This window comes from Eulemur rufifrons, chromosome 8 (genome assembly GCF_041146395.1).
Source record: "Eulemur rufifrons isolate Redbay chromosome 8, OSU_ERuf_1, whole genome shotgun sequence".
Lineage (NCBI taxonomy): Eukaryota > Metazoa > Chordata > Mammalia > Primates > Lemuridae > Eulemur > Eulemur rufifrons.
In genome coordinates this window covers 99,385,009-99,396,425 of record NC_090990.1, presented here as the reverse complement: position 1 = coordinate 99,396,425, position 11,417 = coordinate 99,385,009, and the positions used below count along the sequence as shown (strand labels likewise).

General features: G+C 56.6%; 1 protein-coding gene and 1 pseudogene across 1 annotated transcript; one reads left to right on the top strand and one right to left on the bottom strand.

The window, feature by feature from the left end:
* On the top strand, positions 1–502 carry LOC138389907 (ER membrane protein complex subunit 5 pseudogene; annotated as a pseudogene).
* A 2,692-nt stretch (positions 503–3,194) lies between these two features.
* NES (nestin) lies at positions 3,195–11,417 on the bottom strand. The gene is made up of 4 exons (XM_069478566.1): positions 10,635–11,417; positions 9,415–9,539; positions 7,568–7,641; positions 3,195–7,314 (listed from the first exon to the last, which is right to left on the bottom strand). The coding sequence occupies exons 1-4, from the start codon at positions 11,415–11,417 to the stop codon at positions 3,386–3,388; spliced, it is 4,911 nt and encodes a 1,636-aa protein (XP_069334667.1). The 3' UTR covers positions 3,195–3,385.

The window sequence follows — 11,417 nt, the reverse complement described above, 5'->3', positions numbered from 1 at the left end:
TACCACCCTTCACTTCTTTTGTCTGGCTGCAGCTCCTTCGGAATCATGGCACTGTCACTATGGAAGGGGCTGGTGGGCATTGGCCTCTTTGCCCTAGCCCACGCCGCCTTTTCTGCCGCTCAGCATCGTTCTTATATGCGATTAACGGAAAAGGAAGATGAATCCCTGCCAATAGATACAGTTCTTCAGACCCTTCTGGCCTTCGCAGTTACCTGTTATGGTATAGTTCATATTACAGGGGAGTTTAAAGACATGGATGCCACTTCGGAACTAAAAAATAAGACATTTGATACATTAAGGAATCACCCATCCTTTTATGTATTTAATCATCGTGGTCGAGTACTGTTCCAGCCTTCAGATTCAACAAATTCTTCAAACCAAGATACATCGTCCTCTAACACATCGTTGAAGTTACGAAAACTTCAATCACTACGTCGTTAAGATTTTTACAAAGTATAATAACAGGACAGGACACAGAGCTGGAATATTGGAGTTTGGTGTAAAAAAGACTCCCCCCATCAGTATTTATACTGATCTTTCAGACTTAATTAAAAAAAAAACTATGGCCCTTGTTTATATACTGTTAATTGAATCATTAATGCAGTATAAGTTACCTGTGGAATGAGTCTTTGGTATTTTATAAAGAGAATTTTTTTTCATTTAAAACAAACTTATGTCTTTTGTAAAAGCCACGGTTTTGAACACGTTTCCTTGGAAAATGTTGGTGGTTTTTGTGATTATTTTCTTAGATTTCTTTTGCACCATAGTTTTGGAATCCTTTTGGAAATACCGCGTGACCACTGCATTTTGCAGCATGAATTATAGCAAAATGGTCTTTACTTCTCAACATATGGACTTCCCTAATGAGACCAAAATGGTGACTTACTGGTTTTTCTTGTGTCCCCTAAAAAGTATCTCTGCTGTGGTAGATACTTGCCAGCTTTTAATTTATCCATGACTTCTCACCCTACCCCACTCCTAAATAAACAAAACTAAATAAATAAATTAATAGCTGAGCATGGTGGTGTGAGTCTGTAGTTCCAGGAGGCTGAGGCGGGAGGGTCACTTGAGCCCAGAAGTTTGAGGTAACAGTGAACTATGATGATGCCACTGCACTCCAGCCTGGGCAACAGAGTCAGACCCTGTCTATAAAAACAAATTTTTTTAAATAAAATTTAAAAAGAAAAACAGAAAAATGACGATCACTCCTGTTACCACCACCAGGAATGTCCCTCTTACTGTCCAACCCTCATTTGTCTTGCTGCATTGATAGACGATCACTTCCAAAGAGAACATGGCTCCCACTACACACTCCCTTTAGGAAAATCCTCATTTCTAACATATCCCTCCCCGTTAGGGATTATTGGCAGCAATGGCCTGTTTGGGTAACTCTATAGGGGACCAGAGGTCCTGGGTGGGGAGCAGGATGGGCACAGGGAGGGACTGCTTGGCTCGGCCTCTGTTCTCGGCCCTCACCCAAGTGGGGGTGCCCAAGAGTCTGGGGAGACCAAGCACAGGGCACCTCTGTCCCATTAGAGGGGCAGGGAGCGGGCCTTCCTGCCTAGTTGCCAATGTGCTAGCCCCAGGCCTGGCAGCCCGGCAGGATCAGATGGGGCCTTGTTAGCAGTGGGTACAGAAAGGGCACAGCGGAGGCTTGGGCTGCCAGGAGGGCGGGGTGGGGAGAGACAGGATCCTGGACCCCGAAGTGGAGGGTGGGGTGTGTGTGTGCGTGTGTGTGTGTGTGCGTGCGTGTGACAAATTGGGTCTGAGTGCCCATGGTGGAGACTACAGACAGGGAAGCTTTGAAAGAGGCATGGGCAGACAAGCAGACAGTGAGAGTCTGTCCAGGAGGCCCCCTGTCCACCCCTCCTTGGTCAGAGGACAGGAGTAGGGGCCAGAGGGGCTGGGACTTCATCCTCTCATCTTTCCCCAGCCCTCAGCCTTGAGCCCAAGGAGAGGAAGAGCCTGCTCCTGGACTTGGGATTGTCTCCAAATACGGAACATTGGTTTAGCAGCCCCTAGCCCACCACCACTCAGGATATTCAGAGACGTGGCTAGATCTTCCTTCCCTGCAGAGCTGAGCGGAGGACTGGTTTCTATTTGGGTATCCTGACTTCAAGGTCTTCAGGCCCGGCCTAATCCAGGATCCCCTGGTCCCCTCCCTGCCTGACACAGGCGCCAGAGAAGTCCTGGGCGGTGGCTGGTGGGCCCTCAACAACACACCCACAGCTTTCACCCCACGGCTTCGCCCACTCCCTCTTCCTTCCACTTTCCTTCCTTCCCTGTCTCCTGCTACGGCCTGTGAGGGAAGTCCTACTGAAGATTTGAGCTGTCGTCCTCCAGCTTCCCCCAGCCTCCCTGCCCTGGGGAGGCCCCCAAGTCACCTGGCCCAGCCTCCCTGATCGCGTGGCTCCGTCTGAGGCTCAGAGAGGATAAATGCTGACCTGAGGACACACTGCCAGACTGAGGCAGAACCAACCTCCCTCTTCCCTCACCCCGCTCTGACCCAGCCAGTGCGAACAGACATCACAGGCCAGACAACTGTTTGGGTTTGGGGACAAGGGGGCTTATTATGCTGGCGGCACTGAGGGGCTAGTGGCAAGGACATGCAAGGGTGGGGGCGGCCCAAGGCCTAATCCCTGTAATCAGTGCTGTGGGCAGAGATGATGACGGCCCGGCTTCTGCAGATGCTGAGGTCACCCTGGACAGGCCTCCCTCGGTGCAGCAGCCCCCGGCCCTCCCCAGGCCTGAGTCTGTCTGCCTGCGCTCCCCAGGAGGCCTCCTCGGGCCCTCCTCTCCTCAGGAGGTAGCCTCTCCCCAGCGCTAGCCTCTCCTTCCTCCCCTACTGTCTCCCCACTGTCTGCTCCCGAATGGGGGAAGGAAGAGTCCAGACTTTGTAGGCAGAGGCGTTACTTTATTCGGGCAGGGGTGAGCCAGGCAGGGCCACAGCATGGCAGGGATGGGGGGTCAGGACGTAGGAGCACCCTCACCTGCATTAGCCTCGGGCCAGACATCCCGTGAGGGTGGTGCTACTAGGGTGAGACGGAGTGGGACTGGTGAGCCTGGGCATAAGGACCACCGCAGCCCCCTCCCTTCGGAGGGGGAGCCACAGGGCCGCAGGCCTCTCCCAGCTTATGCAGAGGAAAGGGGCCCAGTGCTATAGCAATTCCGCTGACTTAAGCCTATGAGATGGTGCAGGCGGGAGGCTCCTTTGTAGGGTGTGAGGTTTTTCTTCCTAGGGCCTGCATTCTGGGAACGGGCTCCTTTGCCACACTCCATGTCACCTTAGCCGGCCAAGCCTCTCGGAAGAAACCACAGGTCAAGAGATCATAAGTTAAGGGTGCTGCCCTGAGCAGAGAGGGGCTGCGGGAGGCGGACCTCTTCTCTAGTCTTCCCCTGAGGACCAGGAATCTTGATCTCCTTCCCTCTGAGTGAACTTCAGGAACTGGCCTGGGCCCAGGTGAAGAGGAGCCCCTGCCCAAGGGGTCTTCAGGACACCCCCCTCCTCCTCCTGCAGGGGGCTCCCTCGGTCCCTCTCAGGAGCCCCCAGTTTCCCCTGCTCTACTCCCTCAGACTGCTCCAGCCCGTTCACCACCCCCCCATTCATGTGTTCTGACTCCTCCAATTTGGGGCCCTGGCCATTGACACCACAGGTGTCCCCTGCCCCTGGGCCCATGTCCTCCACCCCACTGGGGGTCTCCAGAAGGCCAGGGTCTTGGTCCTCTGTCTCCAAGGGAACAGGGTCAGACTCTTCCTCTGAGCCAGAAGGCTCAGCGCTGTCCTGGGACTCAGTCCCCAGGGTAGCCACAGAGGCACCGGCCACCACAGCCCTCAAGCCATCATCCCAGGGGGCACTGACACCCACCGTCTCAGACTCCTGGATGTCCCCTCTCTGAGAGCTACTCAGGGCCTGGAAGCTGCCAACAGAGGACCCTGGCCCCCACCGCCCAGCCCCTGGCTCCCTCCCCTCCTCTTCCTCTTCTTCCTCTGCCTCCTCCCCACTCTCTTCCTCATCCGCAAACCCATCAGACTCCCCATCCCGATCCCAGGCTGCAGGCTCCAGTACCAGCTGGGGCACCTGGCCCAGAGGTTCTGCCACCTCCCTGGGGACACCAGGAAGAAGAGAAGCCTCAGTCCCCAGGTCCTCGAATTCCTCCGACAGGTCAGAATCATGGCCACACTCCTCCTCTCCATCTTCCTCTCCTTCCTCTTCTGAGGGTTGGGCCCCAAGGCCCCCAGAAGCCAGGACAACAGGATCCCAGCCTTCCTCTCTGGTCTCCCCTTGAGGGGAAGGCCTCTGCTCTCCAGCCGGGTCCCACTGGGAGGAAGTTGGGGACCTCAGGTAGAGCCCCAGGGGAGTGGAGTCGGGAAGGGTTTCCCCAAGCTCATCAGCCTCGCTCTCTTCTTTGCTCTCCTCCTCCTCCTCCTGGAGGCCCTCAGAGATCTCCCCAGAGCCTAACTCCTGCTGCTCACCCTCCACTTCTCCCAGGGCCTCAGCCCTGCCATCCAGCCCCCAGCTAGCCTCCTGGCTCCTCTCAGCCTGGAGCTGGGGCCCAGGAGCATCTTCCAGGATTGGGGTTGGTGAGCAGGGTTCAGTGGCCCTTGGGCTAGCGGGACCCAGCACTGGTTGTATGTCCTCCTTAGCCTCCCCTGACCCCAAGGGTTGAGGGGCATCACTTCCATCATGGCCTGAGATCTCAGCAGGGAACACCTCCTCTGCTCCCCAGGGGGCCTCAAGCTGTGACTCCTCCCAGCCCTTGGGAGGTTCCAGGGGGTCTCTGCTCTTCCTGGGCAGTTGGAAGAGCTCTGCCTCTGCTGCCGGAGCATCTGACTCCTCTACATCCTTTCCAGGCCCTTCCAAGCCCTGAACCCTCTTTGCCTCCAAACTTTCCTCTCCCGGGGGTGACTCCATCACCTCCTTCCCTGCCAGGTGGCCTGGGTCCTCCGGCCCTAGCACCTCCTGCTCCAGTTCCTGCTCAGCTCCCACAGCAAACTCACCCATGGCTGGCTCTGACCCCAAGGTGACCTCTGGGGAGGCTTGGTCACCTCCTGGGACTGCATCCTTATCTTCCAACAGGGGTTCTGTCACCTCTGGCATTCCCTGGGATGCTTGGAGGCCTGGGACCCCCCCTTGCTCTGGTTGCCCTTCAGGGTCCTGCAGGCCCTCAATGCCTCGCTTCCCACTGGCTCCTGCAGCTGGGCCCCTCTGCTCTTTGGGCTCAGGGTCCCCTGGGTGCTCCTCGCCTGTGCTCCAGGCTTCCCCTGTGGCATTCAGCTGTAGCTCTCTCTGCTCTGCTGCCTCCTCCTTCCCAGTGAAGCCATCCTGCGCCCTCAGGTCTAGCTCTGCCTCATCCTCATTTTCCACTCTGGCCCTCCCAGGGAGACTTTCCTGATCCAGTTCTTGATCTCTCAAGACCATATCTTCCCACTTCTGCTGATTTGCAGACTGTGGCAGCTCCTGTCCCTCTTCCAGAGACCTCAGTGACTCTTGATTCTCTCCCTTCCCCAGGTTCTCTTCCTCTTCCAGATTCCTTTGACTTTCCTTGTCTACCTCTTCTGGAGATCTCAAATTCTCTGGGTCCCATGCTCCAAGAGATCTCAGACATTCTTGATTCTCCTTTTCTAGGAGTCTTATTGTCTCTTGATTCTCTTCCACAGACCCCAGTGGTTCTTGAGTATCATTTTCTACAGGTTTCATTGTCCCCTGATTCATTTCTTCTAGAGACCACAGTGGCTCTTGAGTTTCTAGAGATTTCAATGTTTCCAGGTTCTCTTCTGCAGACTTCTGTGATTCTAGATTCTCTGTTTCTAAAGATCTCACTGCCTCTACACTCTCTTCTTTTAGTGACTTTAATAACTCTTGATTCTCTTTTTCAAGAGGTCTAGTTATCTCCTGGTCTTTTCCAAGAGACTCCAGAGGCTCTGGATCCACTTTTTCTGGAGGTCTTAATGTCATCTGGTCTTCTTCCTCTGGAGATTTCAGTGACTGTTGAGTTTCTTTTTCAAGAGGTCTCAATGTCTCTTGGTCCTCTTCTTCTAGAGACCTCAGTGACTCCTGATTTTCTTTTTCTAGAGGTCTCACTATCTTCTGGTCCTCTTCTCCCAGAGAACTCAGTGGCTCCTGGTTCTCTTTTTCTAGAGGTCTAAAGGTCTCTTGGTTCTCATCTTCAAGAGACCTCAGGGATTCTTGATTCTCTTTCATCAGAGGTCTCAATGACTCCTGGTCCTCTACTTCTTGAGATCTCAGTGGCTCTTGATTCTCCTTTTCTAGAGCTGTCAATGACTGTAAGTTCTCTTCTGGAGAACTTACTAATTCCTGATTTTCTTTTTCTGGAGATAAAAATGTCTCTATATTACCTTCAAGAGATGTTATTAGTTCTTGATTCTCCTTTTCTGGGGATTTGAGTGTCTGTATGTCCTCTTTTCCTATAGGCTTAAGTAGTTCTAGAGCCTCCTTTTCTAGAGGTCTCACTACCTCCACATCCTTTTCTTCTAAAGACTTCATTAGCTCCTGATTTTCCTTTTCTAGACTTTTCAGTGTTTCTAAGTTTTCTTCTAAAGACCTCAGAGATTCTTGATTCTCCTTCTCTAGTGTCTCATGACTCTGGTTTTCCAGAGACATCAGTGGCTCTTGAATCTCCTCTGCCAGTGACTTTGGGGTTTCTTTTTCCAAAGGAACCTGGAAGTCTTGGGTTTCCTTCATGTCCAGATTCCCTTCTTCTTGCCATATTTCCTGCTGCAAGCTGTTTACCACTTTGCTCTCTATGGCTGTTTCTTTCTCTACCAGCCCCAAGATTTGCCCTTCACCTTCCTCCTGGAACATGCTGGATACTCTAGACCCTCTGGGTTCTCCATCTTTAGCCTCTAAACTGGAGTTGTCAGGGCTGAGGGGTGGAGCCAAGGAGGCCTGATCCTTTGGGGACTGGCCTGTATTGGCCTCTTGTTGCTTGCCTCCAGGCTCCTCGGGTCCTGGCAGGACACTGGCAGGAATGGCCACCTTGGCTTCAACCCACAGGGGCTCTGGAGCTTGTTGCCTCCCACCCTGTGGCTGGAGCAGGGAGAGAGGAGCATCCTGGGCTCTGATCTCAGCATCGGTAGCAGGACAGGGAGCCTGTGGTGTGGGGGGGATGGGGGTGCTGGCCAACGTAGGGGTACGGGCCTGGAGGAATTCCTGACTCTTCAGATAGGCTGGCACAGGTGTCTCAAGGGTAGCAGGCAAGGGTGAGGGGAGGGAAGTTGGGCTCAGGACAGGGAGCAAAGGTCCAAGACGCCGGCCCTCTGGGGTCACAGGGAATTGCAGCTCCAGCTTGGGGTCTAGAAAGGCAGAGTGGCAAGAAGCAATGTCAGTATGTCACTGGCAGTGAGGGGAGCCACAGAGCAGCCACCATTTCTGGCGACAGTGCCCATAGGCTCTGTCCCTGGCTCCCACTGGCTGGGCTGAGAGTATGTGCACTAATGTTGGGGGCCAAGAAGTTAAGGCTTAGATTGGTATCTCTCAGGAAAGGTAGGTCTGGGTATGAAGAGCAAAGAAGGGTAGTTTCAAGGGGATACTGATCCCTCTTCTTACCCTGGAAGCTGAGGGAAGCCTTGGAAACACCTCCAGGTGTCTGCAGCCGGGAGTTCTCAGCCTCCAGGAGAGTCCTGGAGATGAGAGAGGAAAAGCTGGGTCAGCCCTCTGCCCCAGGCAGTGAGCCAGCTGGGGACAACTTGGGCTGGAATGTCACCATCCCTGGCACTGCAGGCTTCCTCTTCATTTGACCACTATCACACAAAAGCCACACGCAGCGTGAAATCACATGGTCACAGAGCCACAAGCATCACACACTTGGTCACACAGAGTCACACACATATTTGGGACACACAGTGGAGCTCCCAGACACACAAGCAGATTCCCACACAGTCGGATGCTGCCCTAGGCCACACCCACAGTATCACTTCGGCTGGTCTCCTCCTCCCACCCCAGGCCAATGACCTCATCCTCAGTGTGGGGGACCGATTCTCATGCTAATTGCTGCCATTGTCCACGCCGCCATCTGGAGGGTCTGAGAAGGGGGGCTTCTGGGGAAGTGGGAATTCTCAGGCCGTTCCCATGGGATGGGCTCCCTCCTCCCCTGGGGCCCCCAGAGCTAGCGACAGACAAAAGCAAATGAATTCAGCTCCCTCTCTCCAAATCCTTTTCATGCCTCAAAAGCCAGCGGTTAAATTCCTCGGGGCCTGTAAGACCCCCTCAGCTCAGTGGTTTCGCTGGGGTCAAGGCCCTCATCTTGGGATCTCTAAACCCTCTGGATCCCAAGCTCTTCGGAGCAGGGAGGTCTTTGTTTCCAGGGCCGTGCCTCAGTGCCCCTGGGAGCTGACTGGGGGGTGGAGGGAACCAATCAATCCAACAAGTTACACCGCACATCTACTCTCTGCTCCTCTCTGTGACCTGGTTGGTACTTGCCGCAGTCTCACCTCCGTCCTTCCCAGGGCAGCATCATTCGCTCTGAGCTCTATCTTCTGTGGAGGTGGAGCCCTGTCTTTCAAATCCTCCCTAGATCCTCACCGGCCTTCCTTCTCCAGACCCTGCCTCCCCCCGCGCCCCCCCCCCCGCCCCCCGGCATCCTGGACCTGTGCCAGGGCCCCTGCTTTTTTTGCCAACAGATTCTGGGGGGAGGGGTGCACTATCCTAATAGCTTGTCCAGCCCTGGGCTCCACCCTGTGGGCTTGGTGTATGCAGCCCTTCACAAGGCACAAAGCCCCTTCCTTGGGTTCCATAAGCCTCCTTAGCCAGCTTCCCAGAAGAGACTGTGGGCTTTGCTCAAGGCCACACAGCCAGTGAGAAGCAGCCTCCCTCCTCTGGTCTCAACCTTTCCTAACACAACAGGAAACGTGGTCAATGAGGGCCAGGGCAGGCCAAGGGCACTAGGGCTTGAGAGGAGTCAGGCCCCATGACATTCAGGCTGGAAGAGGCCTTGGAAGTCGCTCAGCCCAGCTCTCAGCCCTAGACAAGGCTGAGGCCCAGGCCAGGTGGCAAGTCAGTGCGGCCACCCCACATCTGCAATGCCTCCTTTCTGAGGCTGCTGAGGGATAGCACCAGCTGTCTGAGCACACGCTCAGAGACTCCGGGCTTTTCAGCCCCTTGGGGGAAGGGTCTGGATTCGGATGCCCCACACGTGCCCAGCCCCTCCCCAGAGGCCATCCTACTAGGCAGTTTCACCTCCTCTAGGGGGATTTTCTGGACACAGGACATCTCTCAGGTCTTGAACCCATGGGGTAGCAAGTGGGCTCAGGTGGGACATGTCCTGGTCCATGGAAGTGACCAGCCTAGAGTCACAGAGCTGCCAGCACCTGTGTCTCAGGGCCCCTTCTGCTGAGTAGTCTGCCCCAGCACGTGTGTGCATCTGTGTGCTTGGGTGGGTCAGGGTCAACCCCTACCTGTACGTGGCCACCTCCAGGCTGAGGGACATCTTGAGGTGTGCCAGCTGCTGCCGACCTTCCAGAACCTGGGCGATCTGGCTCTGCAGGCCCTGTTTCTCCTGCTCCAAGGCCTCCACGGCCAGCTGCAGAGCAGGCCAGAGGCAGTCAGTGAAGGGGTGGGGTCCCTCCTGCTAACTAAGTACATCCTGCTTGGCTGCCATGGCAGCGTCTTCTGTCCCCCGACTGACTTCTCTGCAGAACAGACCCCTGCCTCTCCCACCCCAGCCCCTGCCCAGAGAGCCCTCTCTGGGTCTGCCGAGATGAGTGCAGGGGCCCCTCTCGATCCTCTCCCACGGCCTGCTCCTCCTCTGAGGATGCTGATTAAATGGTAGCACATGTTGTTCAGAATTCAGCTCCCACAGGAGGGGGAGGTGAGGGAGGAGAGGAGACGAGTTACAGAGAGGATAGGGGAAAAGTGGAAGCAGAAGGAAAAACGATTAATCAAGAGGCCTGGAGCCCGCAGGACTGGAAGCCAAGCAGCCCCAGTCCCTTGCTCCCACCTCCCATCACAGTCTTCTGTGCCTCACGCTGGGCTCCCGCCCCTCCACTTCCCACATGTTCTGGAATCCTCCTCTGAGAGGAGGCTTGGGGAGGTGGCCATGACACCTCTGGCCCAGGCAAGAGGCTGTTTTCTCAGCTGCTTGTCACGTCTGTGCTGTGTGAGGGGGAGCAGCTGTCCCAGGGCTCTGGAATGTGCTCTAGGGAGCCGAGAAGCCATGACATGGAAGAGGGGCTGGTGGCCACCCATTCAGGGGCCCCAGCCGTCCTGTCAGGGAAGGAGAGCTGTTCGGAAATTAGAGACTCTGAGTAGCTGGACCATCAGACTCAGCGCTGAGGGGGAAGTGCTGGGCAGCTTCTGAGTGATAGCAGAGTCCAGGGAGGGGCCCAGGGGGTCATCAGAAAGGGAAAGTGCCATCCAGAGAATGAGGGGGCTGCTGCAAAGAGACCTGGGCCCGCCTGCCCTTCCAGGGGATGTGCTTTGAGAGGACTTCGAATCCCCACCATTCATTCCCACCCTACCCTAGACAAGCCTGGGGCCTGTGGCACCAGGTATGGGTTTTTTGTGAAATGGCTCCTGAATCGGCAGCCGCCCCTGTCCCACTCCCTTCCCAAAAGGTCTCTGAACCTCACAGGGACTTCCTGGAGCCTGGTCTCACCCAGGTCTTCGACTTCCTCACCTGGAACTTTTCAGTGGCCTGCAGCCGCTCCTGCCAGCGGCCCTCCAACCTCTGTTCCAACGCCGCCCTGCGCTCCTGGAGGCCGCCTCGCTCTGCCTGGAGCTGCTGCAGCTCCAGGCGGCCCTCACGGGCGCCCTGCACCGCACGGCCCAGCCGCTCACGGGCCTGGCCCAGCGACATCTCCATGTGTGCCACGCGCTCCTGGTAGCCGCGCACTGCCCCTCGCCACGCCTCGCCCAGCCGCCTTGCCAGCTCCTCCACCTCGGGGGCCGGCGCGGGGGGCCCGCGGGGCGGCGCAGGGCAGCGAGGGGCGCAGGCAGCCTGTGCGTTCAGGCCTGCGCGCTCCTCCTCGTGCGCCGCGCGCAGAGCCTCCAGCTCGCGCTCCAGCTCCGCTGCCTGGGTGCTCAGCCAGGCCTGGGCGCACTTCTCGGCCTCGACGGCTCGCCGGTTGCGGGCTGCTTCTTCTGCCGTCTGCTCCCGGGCCAGCCGCAGCTGCTGGCATCTGCCCGCCACGCCCTCCAGCTCTTCAGCCAGGTTGTCGCGCGCCACCTCGGCCGCGTGTTTCTCCCGCCAGCGCTGGTCAACGAGGGCCCGCAGGGCGGCCAGCTCGTCGTCCGCACGGGCCCGCCAGGAGGTGTCCCCAGACTGTGCCCGGTGCCCCCTGAGCTCCGCGCTGAGCAGCTCATTCTGCTCCTCTAGCGCCTTGACCCGGGCCAGGTAGGCCTCCAGGCGCCTGTTGAGCTCCCACATCTGAAAAGATTCCTCCCCCATGCAGCCCTCCAT

Bases quoted from the DNA above. Each gene is read 5' to 3' on its own strand.
- NES (XM_069478566.1), bottom strand. From the start codon at position 11,417: ATGGAGGGCTGCATGGGGGAGGAATCTTTTCAGATGTGGGAGCTCAAC. The intron at 9,540-10,634 runs GTGAGGAAGTCG...CCTGCTCTGCAG, and splicing joins AGGCCACTGAAAAGTTCCAG to CTGGCCGTGGAGGCCTTGGA. The intron at 7,642-9,414 runs GTAGGGGTTGAC...TCTCATCTCCAG, and splicing joins CTGGAGGTGGCCACGTACAG to GACTCTCCTGGAGGCTGAGA.